The following is a 19,983-nucleotide window of genomic DNA, read 5'->3' as shown; positions in this document are numbered from 1 at the left end:
GCTTTCTTGTACATATACATTCAAATACAGTATTCAATTGTGACTGGAAATTAATAAGATACAATTTTTACTTGCTCGAAGTATATTTCGGTTGTACCGATTTCGATTTCAAACATCTTCATTTAATATTTTCTATGGGCAGAGAAATTTGTTTTTCCTTGGGTCGTTTATCTAATATTTTCACCGCCTAAATATGAGAAAATGATTGCCCAAATATGGAAAGAATAGCCCTTTCAATGTCTGCCTTTAAAATTACAATTCTCTATGTTTCAAATAAGTAGTGATTAGAAACCCTTGAAATTTTGACATATTATTCGGACACAGTAATGGATAGGAAGTTTGTCGCCATCAACGGTAAGCTCCGGCAGCTCGCACTGATCGCCAGAAGCATTTATTCGTGATGCTTGATGCTAACTTTACTTGATACTTCACGTCTTTGACTTTGACCAGGGTCACTGGAATGATCGGGTCAGTAAATTTTTCATTGTTTTACAATATTTTTGTCTAGCTACTCTTGTAGCTAATAAAAAAAAATAAAATAAAGAACTCTAGAGTAAAAACTATTTACGGAATTTGTCATTTCATTTTAATTTTCAAAAATAGCCTACTCCTCTTACAGCTGCTATAAATTATGCAGTGTATTTTTTTTAACTAATCACTTTTTATGAGTGTTCTGTTTATACATTTTTCATGTAAAAAAGTTTCAATTCGTTCACTGCCAGCATCCTGACTTCCAATGATATCTGTTGTGAACATTAACTGCCAAATGCGGAATACTCCTAGAAGTTTGTAGTAACATTTTGCTAGGAATTTCAAGGTCTTTTTTGTGTTGTGTTACATTCGTGAACATCACTTATGGATTAATGGATACCTAGCGAGGTTATCATGCACAAGTACCTAACATGCACAAGAGTTGAGGACATACTGATTATAGATGGTGAGGATTTTTAACCTCTTGAAGAAAGGGATGGCAATGTTCCAGATAACTTAAGGAAGAAATTACTCTAACTGCCCTTTCGTATAACTTTAGAACCTCTACACAAGTGCCAGTATGTACCCACAAAGACCGGTCCATAGTTGATATGAGTGGTGGAACAGAGCGTGATGGTAGGTTGCAACCAGATATTACTATGTTAACTGCCTCCATGCACCTAAAACAGGTACAATATTCTATATATTCTATATAGTTATAAGCAAACAAATGTGATTGGGGGTTTCCACGTAAGTTTAGCCTGAAGCTAATAAAACTTAACAACATCCTGGTCACCAGTGTTAGGTTCCCACATAAAGCTGCAAATCAGGTGTTTTTCTACATGTAATTGCAGATGGTTTACCTGGAACCAGTGTTTAGTTAAAATTAGTACTATTCACATCAATTTTAACAATGATTAGGGCTGATGCCACAAAGCGTGTTTAATAGAATCTCCATCTACAAAAAAACTCGGTAACTTGTTTCGCTAAAGACATGGTGACCGCTTGTTATAATGCAGCCAAGTAAATGTCTAACTAGTCCTTCGATACAATTCAAATAAGAATATTAAGTATTCTAATATTTATAATAATAATAAATAATAATATTTATAATTAGGAATATTTATAATGATATTAATAAAAGAGATTTTGTATATGTTTTCTTCCATTGTTCGTTGGGTTAAGTGTTTATATTTGATATAATACATTATAAATAATATATAAAACAATTTATTCGTAAATTGTAAATTTGATATATAGAACTTATATTGGACGGTAGTTACCCAGCTGGTTGGGGATCTCCTTTTTTGTAGATAGGTATTGTTCCTGTTTGGACAATTAGGAAAGAAACCATATCGTAGGCAAGAGGTTATTGCTAAACAGAGACATTCCAGTCCGTCGACAACTCGTTTTAATAAATTACAGAAAACTCCAAAAATATCTGGACTCTCGGAATGCTTAAACTCCTTAACAATTTGTTTTATTTTCTCTGGGTTTCCTTCCACCAAACTCAATGTGACTGCAGATATGGGTGCACACATTAAGTCAAAGGTATCGGAATGCAATGCAGGAGTACCAACAAAAAAATACATGATTTATATATAGAGTAAAAAAGTCATCAAATTACATAATTGGTAACGGACTTCGTAATCTATGACTTTACTTCATATAATTTAATATTAAAAGGAGTAATGGAGTTTTTTTGTTACTTTATGCTTATTTTGTTTTTATCATGGTTTTTTTTACTTTTTTGGTTAGTAGGTCAGTAATTCTCACTTGTAAAACATCTGGTTTGTGTTTGATTGTAAGTGTCTTCTGCTTATGTCAATTGAGATTGAGAGTATATGCTTTTTTTATTAATTGATTACTATGTGTTTTAACTGTATCCCATGAAACCTTCTATTCAAATAACTGGAAAACCAGTACTGTTCCGCAATAAGGGATACTGAAAGAAAGATGAGCAAGTCGTGGGAATGGTGAGTTTTTAGGTTATAATTGTTCTTCCTGATTGTAATTCTGTTATTTAAAACTTGTGTTCGTTTTTATACCATTTATTGGTTTATTTAAAGCTTAATTCACGTTGTATCTGTACCGGAAACAAAAATTTACGTTATTAACCTATTGCTACATGAATATATGTTATGAAGAAATAAGTATGAGGGTTATTCTAAAAATTAACCGCTCACATACAGCCCTGGTAGTAGTAGGGGAAGCAGTCTCTCTCACACCTGTGAGTGCAGCAGGTTAGTTGGTATATAGCCGTGTCAATTAGAAGGTTGTAAGAGCCCTTGTTAATTTTCTATAGCGGTAGGGTACGATAAGCAGACATGGTTTTTTATATCGAAATTGGCAAACGATATTACTTAATCATAACCATCGATATAATCAATTGATACTGATTAATTATTTTGAACAATTAACTTAAATAATCTATATGAACAGCTGTAAACACTTTCAAATAATACAATTAAGGTAATATTTTAAATTTCGCATAAGTAACATTGTGTATTAAAAATGGTTGTCAATCTTAGGAAGCTTCACGAAATTGCTTTGAAAGACGATAAAACATGTTTTTTATGGCTTCAATATGTTGGGTTAGTACCTATTCTTGGGAACGAAAGAGCTGATGCCCTGGCCAACCAGGGCTCAGCAACAATTATGACGGGCCCTCAACCGTTCTGCGGTGTTCCAAGGTGTGAATCCTCTAGGGTTGTCTTGAAATGGATTCGCGCGGAGCATGGGAGAAGGTGGAGGTCGCATCCGGGTTTGAGAGTGAGTAGAATGGTATTACAGTCACCTTCCTCCAAGGTGGCTTCGGACCTTCTCTCATTAAACAGATCAATGTCTTCTAAGGTCATTGGTCTCATTACGGGGCATGGTCACATGAGGAAGCACCTACACAGAGTTGGCATCCTTCAGGAGGATCCACTCTGTGGAAGGTGTAATGAGCAGGAGGAGACTGCTGAGCACCTGCGCTCTTTGATTGCCCTGCAATAGCAAGAGAGCGGTATGCTATCTTTGGTAGCTTGGACAGGGGTGGTGAATTTTCCCAGGAGGACTTGATAGGTTGTTTTCTGCGGTTTGTTGAACTGCTGAAGTTGTAGACTGGTGGGCCTCATGGTGTTTCCGGGGTGCGCAAAAAGCCCTTGAGGGGCTTAAGTGCATGGCAGTAGGCCGCCCCAGGGGGAAAAAAAAAAAAAGATCCATTATGTGATGTTTGTGGAAAGGTAACAAATGATGAAACTGTCAGAGGAGCTAACATGGTCGTCTTCAGATGCAAAAAAGAAGGTAATGGTGGACACAATTTTAGTAAAAACGCACTGAAAAATAGTTTTTTTCAAGGATCAAAGTTCGGACTGCGCAATATTGTGACTTTAATGTACTTCTTTTCCAGAAATCAAACAAATTACGATTTTTTAATTCTTGAGTGTAGTTCGGATTTACACAGTCCATCAAGAAGTACGATATCTGACTGGCTGTCGTTTTGCAGGGAAGTGTGTTTTGTTTGGATAGATGATCAGTTTAATAGGGAAGAAAAGCTTGGAGGTCCTGGAGTGGTAGTGGAAATTGATTAGTGTAAAATTGGAAAACGTAAAAAATAACTAAGGGAGGTTGGTAGAAGGAACCTGCATTCTAGGTTAAATAGAAACTATACTGGAAGGACAAAAACGGGTACTTTGGGATTATACCGACCACACCCAGACATGAATCGTTATTCGACATTTTGCTTTTGCTGATTACTAGATTAGCGTAGTAGAACAATATTTCGTCAATATAAAACAGGAATTGTCTTATCGCAAACCCTTCCCCATCCTCAGACAGAGGTCAAAGTCGAGCGGTCTAGTAGATAACGTGATTGCAGAGTCTCGCTGCCCGTTCAGCTGGTGCGTCGCTTTGTTGTACTTCCGTGTTTTACCTCTACATTTCTCCAAACACAAAAATTCAACAACAACAAACATTACTAAACTAAAACTAAACTCTTTATTGAAAAAAACACTCAAAACTTGTTTTTATTCTTGATCACATTCCGCCACCCAAAATGCGAGTGCCTCCAGCCATCAGCGTGGGCTTCAACAGCACCTTCGGTGCTGCCCGCGCTGATGTCAACGAAAGAAAAACATCCCTCGAAATAGTACCTATCAGTAAAATATCAAATTCTAGACGGGCTGATCAGAAATATAAATTTAATTGTAATGGAAAGGCAATTATGTACAGTGCAAATCATGTGATGCTGTGCGGCCTGCCGTAATCGGGATTCTCGAGAAAGATAAGATAACAGCGACAACAATACCGATCACAATACCTGGAAATGCTTGTAAATTTGTAATTTTGTAATTAAAGAGTTGTTTTTTCGTTCTATCATGTTTATTTCTATAAATTTATATTTTTGTGTTCTTCATACTGGTGTGGTCGGTATAATCCCAAAGTACCCAAAAACGTGGGGGTAGATATAGGATGGAGATTTTTCCTGAAAGCAAACGAGATGCTAACACTCTCATTCCTCTCGTACTAAAACACGTGCAGCCTGGAACAACCATAGTTACAGATATGTGGAAAGCATATTTTGGATTAAGTGATTGTGGTTTTGTCCATTTTACTGTCAACCATAGTGAAAACTTTTTAAACCCAGCAATTGGTGCCAACACTCAGACAGTTGAAAGTTCGTGGAGAGCCGTAAAACGTAGTCTAAGAAGTGGTATCCCAGCCGACCTTCTCGCAGATTGCCTCTGTAAATATTTACGAAGAGAGGTACGATTTTCTGAAGAGGACACGTTCAACCATTTCTTAAAAGCTAAAAAATTGCTACCCAGGCGAAGACATGTAGATAGTTCGACAAATTTCCGTTTCCTATTCTAATTATTGTTATGTTCTAATTTATTTTCTATTCCCAATGTTTGTTATCATAATTTCTTAATTATTTATGGTTTTGCTGTTTGATTGTTCTCGTTCTGATTCATTTAGTTAAAGTTATGAGTTTCCCTGATTTTGGTTGTGTTCATTTATTATTTGTTACATCATTAAATTCCCATTTTAATTTAAAACATATGATTGTTATTACTTTTATATCGATTGATAGTCTATGATTCGAATTGCGAATATTAGGTATCGATGATTATATTCTTCAATATAAAAAACCGGGTCCGCTTATCGTACCCTACCCTTCTATAGCTTTGTAAAATATGTGTCGAAGGTGAATTTTTCGCCAGATGCGAAACCGTGCTCTAAGTAGGTTCTTACAGCAAAACAATATTCATAGGAAACTTTATGCCAAGTATGGACCAAACGTTATGTTGAAGGTGGTGTATGTGAATGGGTTCGTTTGTTTAAAAGTAAAGGAGTAGCAGGCCATCAGTGGTGAGTGAAGAACTTGACAAGATTAACAAAACTGTTATATAAGATTGATGTTTCACTTAAACTCTCAGCTTTTAGATAAATTTCTCAAATTGGCTCTCAAATTATCCTAAATTGGCTTGGCTCTCAGCATTTCGATGATGACGTTGAACCCAAAAGACGCTATTATTAGTTGGCTAAAGGCACTGGTGACAGAATTTTTTGAAGGAGGTATTTCTAAATTAGTCAATAGATATGACAAGTGCTTAAATTTTAATTACAATTATGTACAATTTAATATCCAACTGTCGGTTACTTTGGAAATAGCCCTCATATATGTTTAACTCTGTTGAACATTGAGTGAATCGATTTTTGTTTAATATAAGTTGTGTGTTGTGTTCTAGGCTTCATATTATTGAAAACTTAGCCAGAATATGTTAAATTCCATATCTTTTGAAATATTTATTACTACTAGAGCATTAAAAAATTATTAATAAAAGAGATTTTGTATATAAGACATGAATATTGAAACAATTCCACAATTTCACAACAAATTCCATATCTTTTGAAATATTTATTACTACTAGAGCATTAAAAAATTATTAATAAAAGAGATTTTGTATATAAGACATGAATATTGAAACAATGTTTAGGAGCTGCAAGATCCAATCTCCGCAGAACAAGTCTCTCATGCATCAGGAAGAGGTCATTGAACACCCTCTTAGGCCTGGTGTTGTAGTGGTGAGTAAGTCAGATTTGAGCTAGCTATTTAGTGTACGAAGTTTGCTGTAAATTTGTGCACACAATCTTACATAGATAAGAGCAGCATTTGTTTTATTTACGTTAAAAGTTATTTTTTGTTTATATAAATTTGGAAGTCTTTGTTAGGAGTGATGTTCCTGCTGAAATGAATTTATTAGATCCTTTTTTTGGTAAACTTTTAAATACGCATTATTTCATCCTGAAACTTGATGAAAAATTGTATATTGATAGGATAGTTTTCCAATTCACTAATGGTTTTTTTTTTATAACGCTACGTACGTTTAAAAGTTAGACTATCAATAATAAGGGCAGTGCTTACTGGCTTGTGCCATGGGATTTTCAGAAGTCAGCTCCAAACCCCCACCCTTACCCGTTCTGAATAATTACATGTTACTCTGGAAGTCACATGACTTTCCACTTAACTGTAAAAAAAAGAAGACCTTATAACTGCAGCCTGTCTTCTTATCCTAGTGAAAAATAATAAAACATTTTAAAATTTTACCATAATGAAATTATGGTATTATTCATATATTTTCATTCTGTAACCACTACAATGAATTATGACTGATTTTAGTGCGTTTTTAATATTAAAAGTGCCTATCAACCCTTTTATTGTTTTACCTTAAAAATTCACAAATTATCTGTTATTGGGGTCTAGATTATCAACACTGTATTATATGTTTATTTTATTTTGTTTTATGTAATTCTTTTTCAATGATTTATTATCAATCAGGGCCCTTTTTGTAGTTTTTTTGAATAATTATATGATTACTTAAATTCAAATAATCTTTATTCATTAGATTGTACATCAACACAAATAATGGTGTCATATGTAAAATACTAACCTAAAATAAAAAAAATTATACTACACATTCTTGTGAATAGTACAAATAAACTTACTGCATATTCAATATTTTGTAAAACAGATAGTGCGAGTTTTTATTAAAAAAAAAAACTCATCTGTTGAATAAAGAGGTTTTGACATTGTAACGGATACGTTACGTTATAATAAATAGTAACAAGATAGGTTTTGTGAAAAATATATTAGCTTTAGACTCTTTGTCTTTACAGGGTCGTTTTACAATGGGTGCGGCGTAGGGCAGCTATGTGTGGTAAAATGAAAATAAAATTTTGATAGAAACAAATTTTAGATTTATTGAATAAAAACTAATACTAATGAAACATGATTTTGATGAAATGAAATTATGGCTATGCTTAAAATAACATCCTACAACACAAAATCCAATTAGCTTGAAATAATTAATTAGAAAATACCCCTACTCCCTAGCAGTTAAAATTTAGAGTCTGATTTGTTAAAAATGTTGATCAAAAAGGTTTAAATACTCTTAAACATATTCACCAAATCCCATGATGGCGACACGGCGGTCCTCACAGATAATTGAAAAATTTAAATTTGGATCACATTGAAAAAAGACTGATTAATAATTGAAAAATTTTGAAAACTATTTCACAAGGTACTACATCATCAAGAGGTCGAGGAAGAAGACTCTATCTTTCCCAACTCCGAGTCAGTAGCGCAGAGAGGGAAAAGTGATACCCTTCAAAACGGAAATTTTCCGTTTTTCTGGTCGAAAAATGATCCGCTTTTACTTCTGGCTAACAACCCACTCGAATTCGGTGCGCAGAGAACGAGTTTGCGTTCCCGCGGGGTCGCTACCCTCCAATGAGAGTAATCGTTACGTTAGCCAATCGTGGCACGCGTTATGCCGTGTTTACCTTTGTTCTTTGATGTTGATGAGGAACTATCGAGTTTTATTAAATATGGCCACTTTACCATTCGAGATTTATGTTTGAGGTTACAAAACTGTCAGTGACGGGCTATGTCACCATGCACAACTAACCTTCATAATAAATTGAAATTTGATTATTCTCAAATATGAGAATGATAACATTAACTAAGCAATTAAATTGTCGGTTTGGATTCCTATTCATTTAGATTTATTATTAATAGAAAAATATTGTTTATTGTATTATATTATTCTCGAATTTATTATTAATTGTAAAAGTTGATTTAGGTTACAGGCTAGGCCTATACCCGTTACAGATACCCCCCAAATTTTGTGGTAAAATTGAAAATTTTCATTACAAAATTTTACTCATTAAAACTTTTACAGTGAATGATTTAAAATAACAAAGATATACATATTAAACAATCCGAACAACAAAACAAATAAATTGAAGAACAAAGAACAAACAACTGTTAATTAAATCTAATATTACAAATTTTTCTTCATGCTTCTTGACGAACAAATTTTTTACTTAAAGTTAAAATTTTGTGAAGTTTAAGTTTTGCTATCGTCTACAGGCTAAGTTATCACAGTTTACTTTCTTAATTCATAGACTTACAGTCATGGTGAGTTATCACAGCTTCTATACTTATTGGCCCAGCGCTTTATCTGTCTGACTTCATTTAACATCACCTTTGGAAGTTGAATTTGATTAAAAGTTCCTGCCTTTCCATATTTACTTCATTTAACATCACCTTTGGAAGTTGAATTTGATTAAAAGTTCTTGCCTTTCCACATTTACTTCATTTAACATCACCTTTGGAAATTGAATTTGATTAAAAGTTCTTGCCTTTCCACATTTCTATTTCCTTCTGGGAGAACAGTTTTTATTTCATCACTTGTTACCAAAGTGAATTGTATTATTGCAGTGAATTGATCCAAACGTTTTTGACTTTTCTCACATCCAATGCTTTTAAAATGTTCCATTTTAAACACTATTCTCATCTTCACTGACAAAAACTTCTTCAAACTTATGTGTCCTTAGACTTATTTTCAGACATAAAGAAAAGCACACCATGACTTCAAAGTGTCCATACTTGTGGTAGATTCATAAAAAACACACCATGACTTTAAAAGTGTCCAAGTCCAGTTGCTTTGGTGATTTAATTTGTTGTGATTTGCCTGTGATATTCGCGCACTCACTTTCACATCTTACACTAAACATTTCCTAAAATTTAAAATTAAAGTTTTTCACAAATAGTACTTACATTATTTATTAAACATTCTTACAACTAAGTCAAAAACAATCAACATAACATAAATATGAACCATTATTTTTTCAAATAAATTATTACTACTATTGTTATTAGATAAAAATTCATTCTCAGCATTTTTCATCTTACAAATTCATTCATAATTAACTAACAATCTCTCCACACAGTTTATAAAATTTGTTTCTCCTTTTTTTTTTTAGAAATTATACACAATAAATGGTAAAAATTTATTTAATTATTTATCCTTTGTAATAATCTTGCATAATTTAAATATTTTTGTTTTGTTTATTTTAATCGAGGTTATAATAATTATAACCTGTCTATTTTGTAGTTTATTTTTATTTACCCTCCTTGTTACCTATTTGTTGTACTATTTTACTTCAACGCACTATCTAATAGTTATCACCTTTTATTAATTAATTACCAATTTTTTAACTAATGAAATTCCTTTGCAACCCCCCAAGTCATAATAATACAATTTTGTCCCTTTGTTTTGAGTTTTATTTTTTTTTTATATATTAGCTGAATTCTTTTCTTCTCACTCATTTATTTTTATTCATTTAATACAATATTCTCCTAACTTCCTCATACCATAAAATACCCATTTCGCACAGTAAAATCCCTTTTAAGTGTCATTGCACTTCATTATTATAAGTTGATTAAATGATTATTAAACCAAATATTTACTAGCCTAATATATTTCCTTTTTATTCATCCCCCCTCTGAATTAATTAATTTAGTACTGACTTTTGAATTTATTTTATTGGCTCAATTCTATTTCATACATTATCCTGTAACTCCTACTTTCCATTCCACTTTTAAATTGTTCCCAACCTCTCAATTTCCACTCCTATTCTCTACTATTATTTATCCACTCCATTCACAATATATCCTTCACCTTTAGCCTTTGTTCAGTGTATTTTACACTACCCCTCTATCTATCATTATCATATTAACTATTAAACAGGCCTACTTGACCTACCTCTAACATTTTACTTTAAGAATAATTACTTTTATACCAGTATACCCCCCCAGTTTGCTTTATTATTATTATCATCTCAGTATCCCCCATGTTACTTCATTATTATTATTATTTTATCCGTACAACAAAATAAACTAACTCATCAGAAAAAACAATACATTATTTCAATAATGAATATTTTAATTAGTCTTTTTGTGCTTTTACTTTTCTCTTCTTCTTTCTTTTCTTTAGAATTTACTGTAGTTTCAATTTAAATAAACTGTGTTTCCTTACTTGAATGTCATTCTCCTATTCAATCCAACCATATTTAATAATTTGTTATGAATCTTACACTTTTAACTATTTACAAACCCAGAAACAATAAACTGTGTGTGATTATGTACCTTGTACTGTAAGTTGACTTCAATCGTCTTAGATGAGTATGTTTTTTGTGTTAACCACCCAGAAACAATAAACTGTGTGTGATCGTGTACCTTGTACTGTTGTCTTGAAATCATATTTCAAGTATGTTTTTTGTGTTAACCACCCAGAAACCTAACTGTGTGTGATATGTGGTTTTTGACATTTATTTGTCCCATGGCCGTCAAATCGTACAAAATCCAGCCATGCCATTTTATTCTGTTTTGTAAGACTTTTTTATCTTTCGAAGGGAAAAAGCTACAAAGGAATAATAAAAATCACGAAACCCATATTGTTTTAACCCTCCATCTTTGTTTGAACTAAACCAAATTTCGATAAAACTTTTTTAATTGTGTTACATTAAATGTTCCTATCACACCACCATCTTCGTTGACCACAACATATGCGTTTTCCAATTTTATTTCTGACACCCTATACGGGCCCTCATAAAGCAGAAAGAACTTCTTAATTTTCTTGTCAAGTTTGTCAGACAGATAATGTGTTTTTACTAGAACTTCATCTCCTATACTAAATCTAATTGGTTTGACCTTATTATCAAATTTTCTTTTCCTTTTTTCCCCTTTTGAAACTAGTCTATCTTTGACTAATCTTATTTTACCTGGATAGTCAGCTAACATTCTTTTCTCTTTGGGAAATTGAACCATATCCTGTAAAAAATTCCTATCTTTCCTACCAAACATTAGTTCAAACGGGATTTCTTCCGTGGTCTCATGCACGGAATGATTTAAACACTTTTCAATGAAATTTAGTACTAATGGCCATTTAGTATGTTTCTCATGGCAGTATATCCTGCATATTTTAGTAATTTCCTTATTAGCCCTTTCAACTGGATTTGAGGCTGGATGCCAAACAGAACTATGAATAGTTTTAATGTTTAAGTCTCTAAGGGTATTATACCATAAATTACTAGTGAACTGCGAGCCATGATCGGACAAAACACTACCTATCTCACCTACCTCAGGTATGTATTCATTGATCAATTTATTTAGTAATACTCGGCTAGTAGCTCTTTTGACCGGATACAACTTCACAAATTTAGAAAACAAATCCAACACAACAAATATGTATTTTACACCTCCTCTTCCTACAGGCAATTCTCCTATCAAGTCAACTGAGATTATATCTTTCAATTTTTTAGGAATTATTGGTTGTAAAAATCCTATTGATTTAACAGTGGTGTGTTTGGCACATTGACACAATTGACAACATTTTAACTGATTCTTTACTGAAAGTTCCATCTTAGGAAAAACACAATATTCCCTTAGTATTAAATAAATTTTATGTCCCCCCAAATGACCACATTTCAAATGTGTAAATTGAATTAATTCTGATTGAATTGCTTTTGGTATACAGACTTTAAAACTATCACCATCATTTAAATTTTTCTTAAAAAGTATTCCATTATGAATAACAAACTGATCTTTTATTTGTTGATCATTACCATCCAATTTAGTAAAAATAGGCCCAAATTTATCATCACTCCTTTGTTTTTCTCCTATATTTCTGAACATTGGTTTAATCTTCCTATCGCTAACTTCAATTTCAATTTTATTTTGTAAAACCATTACCGAATTCCTTTCAACTGGATTTTTATAATTTTCGTCCGTTACTCTTGAAAGAATGTCAGCGGGAATATTTTGCCTTCCGCTGATGTACTCAATAGTGAGATTGTATTCTTGTAATGCCAAACTCCACCTCAAAATTCTACCATGAGATAGCCTACAGGTTGTAAGGAAAGATAATGCCTTGTGGTCTGAACGAACAATTACTTGAAAATGTCCAATAATATAAGATCGGAATTTTTTACAAGCAAAGACCACAGCCAATAATTCTTTTTCTGTTATGCTATAATTTTTCTCTGTTGCTAAAAGAGTCCTACTTGCAAAACTTATCACTTCATGTTCCCCCTGATCATTTACTTGATAAAGAATGGCTGACACACTGATGTCTGATGCATCTGTACTTAAATAGAATGCCCTACTCCAATTTGGATGATGTAACATAACTGAGTCTAAAAATGTTTCTTTTATTTTCTCAAACAGATTTTGTTTTGTCTTATCCCAAAACCATTTACTTTTAGAACTCAAAATGTCACCAAACTGACCCGTCAAATCTGAATAGTTCTTCTGAAATTTTCTGTAATAATTACATAAACCTAAAAACGATTGCAGTTCTTTTAAGTTCTTTGGGGTTGGAAAATTCTGTATCTTTTCAACTTTATCCTCATCCATCTTTATCCCATCTTTACTAAGAACAAAACCTAAAAACTTTACTTCCTGTTTCAAAAAATCTGATTTTTTAAGTTTAACAGTCACTCCACACTCATGCAGTCTTTTCAGTACTCTATCGATATGATCTAAATGTTCCAAAAAAGTTCTGGACGTAATTAGAATGTCATCAACGTAACAAGTTACGAAATTGCTAAACTCATGGTCCAAAATTTTATTCATCGCTTTAGTAAAATGAGCCGTGCTTACATTCAAACCAAATGGTAATCGCTTAAATTGCAAATTTTTTCCGTTGAATGTGAAAGCTACAAATTTTCTAGATTCTTTATCGAGTTTGATCTGGAAAAACCCTTGCGTTAAATCTAATGTTGTAAAATATTTAACTCCCATAAATTTTTGAAATATATCATCAGTTGTTTCTGTACTTTGTCTATCCGGAACAAGATACGAATTTAATTTCCTACTGTCTAAGCACAATCTTATACTCAAATCTTTCTTTACTACACAGACTAAGGGATTAGAAAAAGGACTATTTGACTCTTCTATAATATCTTGTTGTTTCAGTCTTTCTAATTCTTCCTCTACAGATTTTCTTTTACTGAACGGAACCGGATAAGACTTGCCAATATATGGGACTTCACTTTTAACATTCAGCTTTGCTGTGTATCCTTTGACACACCCTGGTTGATCCGAAAAAACTTCTTTATTTTCAAAGAGTACTACTCTTAATAATTCTAGTTCCTCATCCTTAATACTCACATTATCTGCCTCTAATTCACTTATTCTGTCTACTAACCTCTGTTCTATTGCTTCTGATTCAGATTCATGTTTGATCTTAGTAATTTTTTGTTCTAGGCCTACTTGATTTGATCTGTGTTCAAAAAATGGCTTTAAATTTGCTAAAGTATTGTCTATTTCATTTTCATCTTTATACAAGTTAATTCTGTTAATATGTATTATTCTTAACCCCCCCACAAATTCTTCACCATTTCTATACACTAATTTAGTCTCTCGATATTTCCCGTCATGTCTATAGCATAAAGTATTGGTATCAAAGTTTAGTACAGCCTTATGATTGCTGAAAAAGTCACAACCAAGTATCAACTCAATTTTTAGTCCTTGAACAATTAAAAAGGTTATTGGGACAACTTGTTCACCAATATTTACCTCCAGTCTTATTTGAACATTTATTCTTTTGGACCTGACTCCTGTAACACCTACAATTGACAGATTACTAACAGGTAGCTCTGGAATGTTGTACCCCACTTGATTTTTTATTTTCTTATAGAATTCATCTGACATTATACATGCTTGACTACCTGAATCTACTAAACACTTGTATTTTACCCCTCCAATACCAATATCAATTTCTGGTAAAGATTGAACCCTATCACGCATTACTCCATCATTGTAGTTGCTTTCATCTAAAAAATCATCCGCTATATTTTGATCCATAATGATTTGATTCTGGTTACTTTGCACAACCCCTTTCAATTTTTCATTAGTTTGATTGAAAAACTCATCAATGCTTTCTTTTAAAAGTTTCAACCCATCAATATTCAGATGAACCAAATCAGCAAATGTTTTTCCCCCAAAGTTGATGTTTTGTTCAAAATATTTTAAATTACACCCTAACTCATTGTGGTCAACAAAGTGTGGTGTGACATGATTAATTTTGATTGTATCCCCATTGTCCAATGCCCATATGAACCTGTTAAAATCTTTAACCTTTCCTCTGATACCAATGTCTTTGGCAACTTTCGGAATTGGAGGTAGAGTCAAAATGATTAATTTCTTATTACAATTTATTAGGTATTCAACTAAATCTTTCATGTCAGTTTTCATTTGCTCAAGTGAATTATTTTTTAGAATGTCATTTGTACCAATAAAAATCATTAGGTTTTCAGATAAACTTGATGAATGTATTTTTACCTGCTCATATAATTGTTTAATCGTTTGACCCCCCACACAAAGTCCTATTGATGTTCTACCACCAGGGGTTTTAACTGTATCCATTTGCAAAATTTTGTTTGATAGTCTACAAAACTGACTATCGCCTATCAATTCAAAGTTGTTTATTTTTGGTCTTTCGTAAAAATTTAAGTTCCGAGTTATTTCCCCTGGAATTGTTGGTTGTCAATCTTGACCATTTTCAATTTCCCTAGGCCCATCAAAGTTTTCTGAATTGTTCCTATAGTTGTGTCCACCCCGGTAATTTGGTCCACCCCTGTAATTTTCCCTACCTCGAAATGTTCTGAAACCCTCGGGTCTGTTGTATCCCCTATTATTTTCCCGATTCCTTTCAAAATGATTCCCATTAGTTTGATTGGCCCTACCATTGTTGGTATGAGAAAATTGCGTGGTATTTACTGCCCTGTTCTCATGATTTGGCCTATACTGCTGTCCTTGGGTACTGTCATGAAAGTTTTGTGTTGGCCTTCCTGTGTATGTTTTTTGTCTATTTCCATTTTCATGATTAGTGTTGTATGTATCCCTGAAACTTTCTTTTTTGAAAGGCTTTACATAACTGAGCTGATTTAATACTACTTCTAGTTCTTCCCTACCAGCAAGGGATTGTAGAATTGCCAGACTGGCACTTATGTGTGGCGGCAAATGTCGACAAATAAAGCCAACAAACGTAAGGTTATCCATCTGGTTGTCCAATTTCTTTGCTATGTCAAAATACCCAAGCACATAGTTTGTCAAATCGGTTTTACCTTCACAAAAATTCCCATTACCCATCAATTTGTTTTCAAAATCTTTTTGTTTAGTAATGCCCCAGAATCTCTTTTTGAAATCATTTTTAAATTGTTCAAAACTCTCCCATTTGTCAATGTTTCTCCGAGCCCACTCAGATGCTTCCCCCTTCAAGTATTTTACAATATACAAAAGTTTTGTTTCCCAGTGTTCTTGATTACTATTAGTAAATTTTTCAGCCAATTTCAAAAAATTCATAGGGTGAGTCCTATCATTACCCTCATCAAACTCGGTCAAATAGAGTTCCGCCATAATATTACAAGCCGGTTGTTGATTAAGACCGCTACCCTCCATTTTTACGCTTTTCACAGTGGTCTGAACTTTGTTCGACTCAACTAGTAGGTCTGATTCCTCTTTTAAATTTGATTTAGATTCTTCCTCGTTTAAGCTTACCTTAGTACTTTCACTCATCCCTACATAATCTTTTATTCTCAGTATCTCCGTTGCATGTGTATCGATTTTATTTACTATCTCATCAACCCGAGAACTAATCTGTGAAACCTCTTGATCGAATTTTTGATTGACTTTAGCAATTTTAGTTTCAACTTCTTCCCCCACAACTTTAATCTCTCCCTTCAATTCACTTTGAACGTTCTCAATTTTTGTGTTTAATTTTTGTTCAATTTGTGTCATGCCCGTTTGAACGTCATCCATTTTGCTATAAATATCGGTTTTTTAGGTCATCCATCTTGTTATAAATATCGGTTTTTATCTCATCCATCTTGTTATTTAATCCATCAAATTTGTCATTAAGTTGTGTCATCAAAAACAACAATTGCTGATATGCATCAGTTCTATCTAGGCCTACCACCGTTTCAACATTATTCGCATTAGCCAAAGAGCTGTCTGATCTAGGCCTATTAGCTAGCTCCGCGAGTGTCATCTCACTACTACTGTCCGAATTGTCAATATTCTCCAAGTTCTGATCCATCATTTTTAAATTTTGATTTAGTCTATTTCAAATTAGAAAACCCCTACACAATTATTAAGCTACACCACTTTTAGCTGCCCCACGTTGGGCGCCATTTGTAACGGATACGTTACGTTATAATAAATAGTAACAAGATAGGTTTTGTGAAAAATATATTAGCTTTAGACTCTTTGTCTTTACAGGGTCGTTTTACAATGGGTGCGGCGTAGGGCAGCTATGTGGTAAAATGAAAATAAAATTTTGATAGAAACAAATTTTAGATTTATTGAATAAAAACTAATACTAATGAAACATGATTTTGATGAAATGAAATTATGGCTATGCTTAAAATAACATCCTACAACACAAAATCCAATTAGCTTGAAATAATTAATTAGAAAATACCCCTACTCCCTAGCAGTTAAAATTTAGAGTCTGATTTGTTTAAAAATGTTGATCAAAAAGGTTTAAATACTCTTAACCCTTTCGCTGCCACAGTAATTTGGCCGATTCATGTCGAAAAACGCCGCGCGCTGTTTGCAGATGTGTGCCGTAAACCGCCGGCGCTGCATCGCATGTCACTCCCCAAAACTGCCGCGGCCGATATTGACTAATTGTAAGGGTTTAGTAAAACGTCAATAAATCTGTCAAAAATTGAGATATCTGCGTAATTTTTGTTTTGTTTTGTAGGCAATAAAAGTCTCCGTAATACTATATATTTCGAATCAATAATAAAACAAAACTGTTTTTTTAATCTAAATTTTTTAGTTTTTAACTTTGAAATTTTTGTAAATTTTTATTTTTAAAATTAGATAAAATATTTTTTAATATTGTTTCTGTTATTAGTTTATACGTTTTATTGAAGAATATTATGTTAACAACATTTCCTGCAAATTTCAGGTAAAAAAAACTAGAAATAAATTTTGTATAGCACTTTAATTAAAATAACACATTTTTTACTAAATATAGGCATAGAAGAAATACTAAATGTTTCACACATTTTTTACATAATGCTCTTCAAGAAATCCTATAAAACAGGTTGAAATAATAATAGTAACACTAAATAAATTAAATATACCTAGTAAAAATGAGTTTTATAATGTAATTTTGCATAATAATATTATTTTTATATAATAATAAGATTATTTTTATAATAATAATTATTATGCTTTTATTTTTGTGGCACAAAAATAGTAGCCACAATAAAACAAACTTGCAAACTTGAAAGGTTACAGTACAAACTGTAAACAACAATAGACTGAAACCATTAAGTTTAAGGGTTGGCAGAAACGTCAAACAGCTGATGTCTGCCACAGCTGATTAGATCCTGTTTCATTGTTCGTATTCCGTAATATACACTAGTCATAGATTATATACTTGATGTGTTTTTCACATTGAATGCCTTTTTATCTTTCGCCACATGTATAATAATGACTTGTGATCACTATAGTAACGAAAAAATAAAATTATAACTAAAAGCCGATGGCATCGGCTCATGGCGATTTTCGGTCCAAGGGCGTGGGCCGATGTCATCGGCCCTCGGCGATTTTGAGTAGACATACGCGGGCCGATGACATCGGCTCTCGGCGTTTTTACGATCAAACTGCAGAGCCGATGACATCGGCTCTTGGCAGTGAAAGGGGTTAAACATATTCACCAAATCCCATGATGGCGACACGGCGGTCCTCACAGATAATTGAAAAATTTAAATTTGGATCACATTGAAAAAAGACTGATTAATAATTGAAAAATTTTGAAAACTATTTTACAAGGTACTACATCATCAAGAGGTCGAGGAAGAAGACTCTATCTTTCCCAACTCCGAGTCAGTAGCGCAGAGAGGGAAAAGTGATACCCTTCAAAACGGAAATTTTCCGTTTTTTTTCTGGTCGAAAAATGATCCGCTTTTACTTCTGGCTAACAAACCCACTCGAATTCGGTGCGCAGAGAACGAGTTTGCGTTCCCGCGGGGTCGCTACCCTCCAATGAGAGTAATCGTTACGTTAGCCAATCGTGGCACGCGTTTTGCCGTGTTTACCTTTGTTCTTTGATGTTGATGAGGAACTATCGAGTTTTATTAAATATGGCCACTTTGCCATTCGAGATTTATGTTTGAGGTTACAAAACTGTCAGTGACGGGCTATGTCACCATGCACAACTAACCTTCATAATAAATTGAAATTTGATTATTCTCAAATATGAGAATGATAACATTAACTAAGCAATTAAATTGTCGGTTTGGATTCCTATTCATTTAGATTTATTATTAATAGAAAAATATTGTTTATTGTATTATATTATTCTCGAATTTATTATTAATTGTAAAAGTTGATTTAGGTTACAGGCTAGGCCTATACCCGTTACAACATTAGATATTCTTTCAGAATTTTCTTTATTTAACTTTCAGAATTTAACTATATTAGTAATATTTGTTATATAATTTGGAAGTTTATTAAAACATTTTGTTCTTACTATATGGTTTTGTGATTTCTTATATCCTGGAGATAGTGATTTATTTCTCAGTTTTATTTAAAAAATGTTCAACATATGCAAACTTTATAATACCTAACTATTTTAAGAAATAAAAATCCTCTTCTAAACTATGCTTTTCAGCACAGTTTTATTAACTAGTGTTCTAATGTAATTTTGGAATATTAAAACTATTTGTCTGGAGCCTGTTGTGTACAGGTGAGTGAGGGTGGGAGGGGAGGCAGCAAGAAGGCAGGGAGCTCGTCTACCCCCACTCCAACCCCTCCAGTGGATCCGCTCACTGTCGCTCTTGATGGCTCGGACCCCTTGAGTCAGTTCCTCAATCAAGATCCACTCTCGGCCATCGCGGCTGAAACGGTAAGTATGTAGTGTTCACAATATCAACTCAATTACTTTGTTTTTATACAGCAACAAATTTGACAAGGAAGAACGATCTTTGTAAGTGAAATAATTTAAATTGAAAGTCACTGAAGTATTTGTTTCCAAAATAGCAACCTCAACATTGTATGACAGTATATTTTATGTAACCACATAGTTTAATCCTTGACTTTAATACATTGAATGACATTCAAGTAAAAAAAATAAATCAATTAAAAAGGTGATAGTAAAA

General features: G+C 33.0%; 1 protein-coding gene across 1 annotated transcript in view; it reads left to right on the top strand.

Annotated features, from left to right (window-relative positions):
- The first annotated feature begins 2,254 nt into the window (after nucleotides 1–2,254).
- The window catches only part of LOC124367599 (VPS35 endosomal protein-sorting factor-like), a 61,546-nt gene continuing 43,817 nt past the window's right edge, over nucleotides 2,255–19,983 (top strand). Inside the window, 3 exon segments of the mRNA XM_046824558.1 lie at nucleotides 2,255–2,447; nucleotides 6,456–6,543; nucleotides 19,572–19,730. Of these exon segments, the coding sequence (XP_046680514.1) occupies nucleotides 2,428–2,447; nucleotides 6,456–6,543; nucleotides 19,572–19,730 (267 nt within the window). The 5' untranslated portion in view covers nucleotides 2,255–2,427.

The sequence above is a fragment of the Homalodisca vitripennis genome, chromosome 8 (assembly GCF_021130785.1).
Source record: "Homalodisca vitripennis isolate AUS2020 chromosome 8, UT_GWSS_2.1, whole genome shotgun sequence".
NCBI classification, from domain to species: Eukaryota; Metazoa; Arthropoda; class Insecta; order Hemiptera; family Cicadellidae; genus Homalodisca; species Homalodisca vitripennis.
Note: the sequence above shows the minus strand (reverse complement) of the source record. Positions and strands in the feature narration are given on the sequence as shown.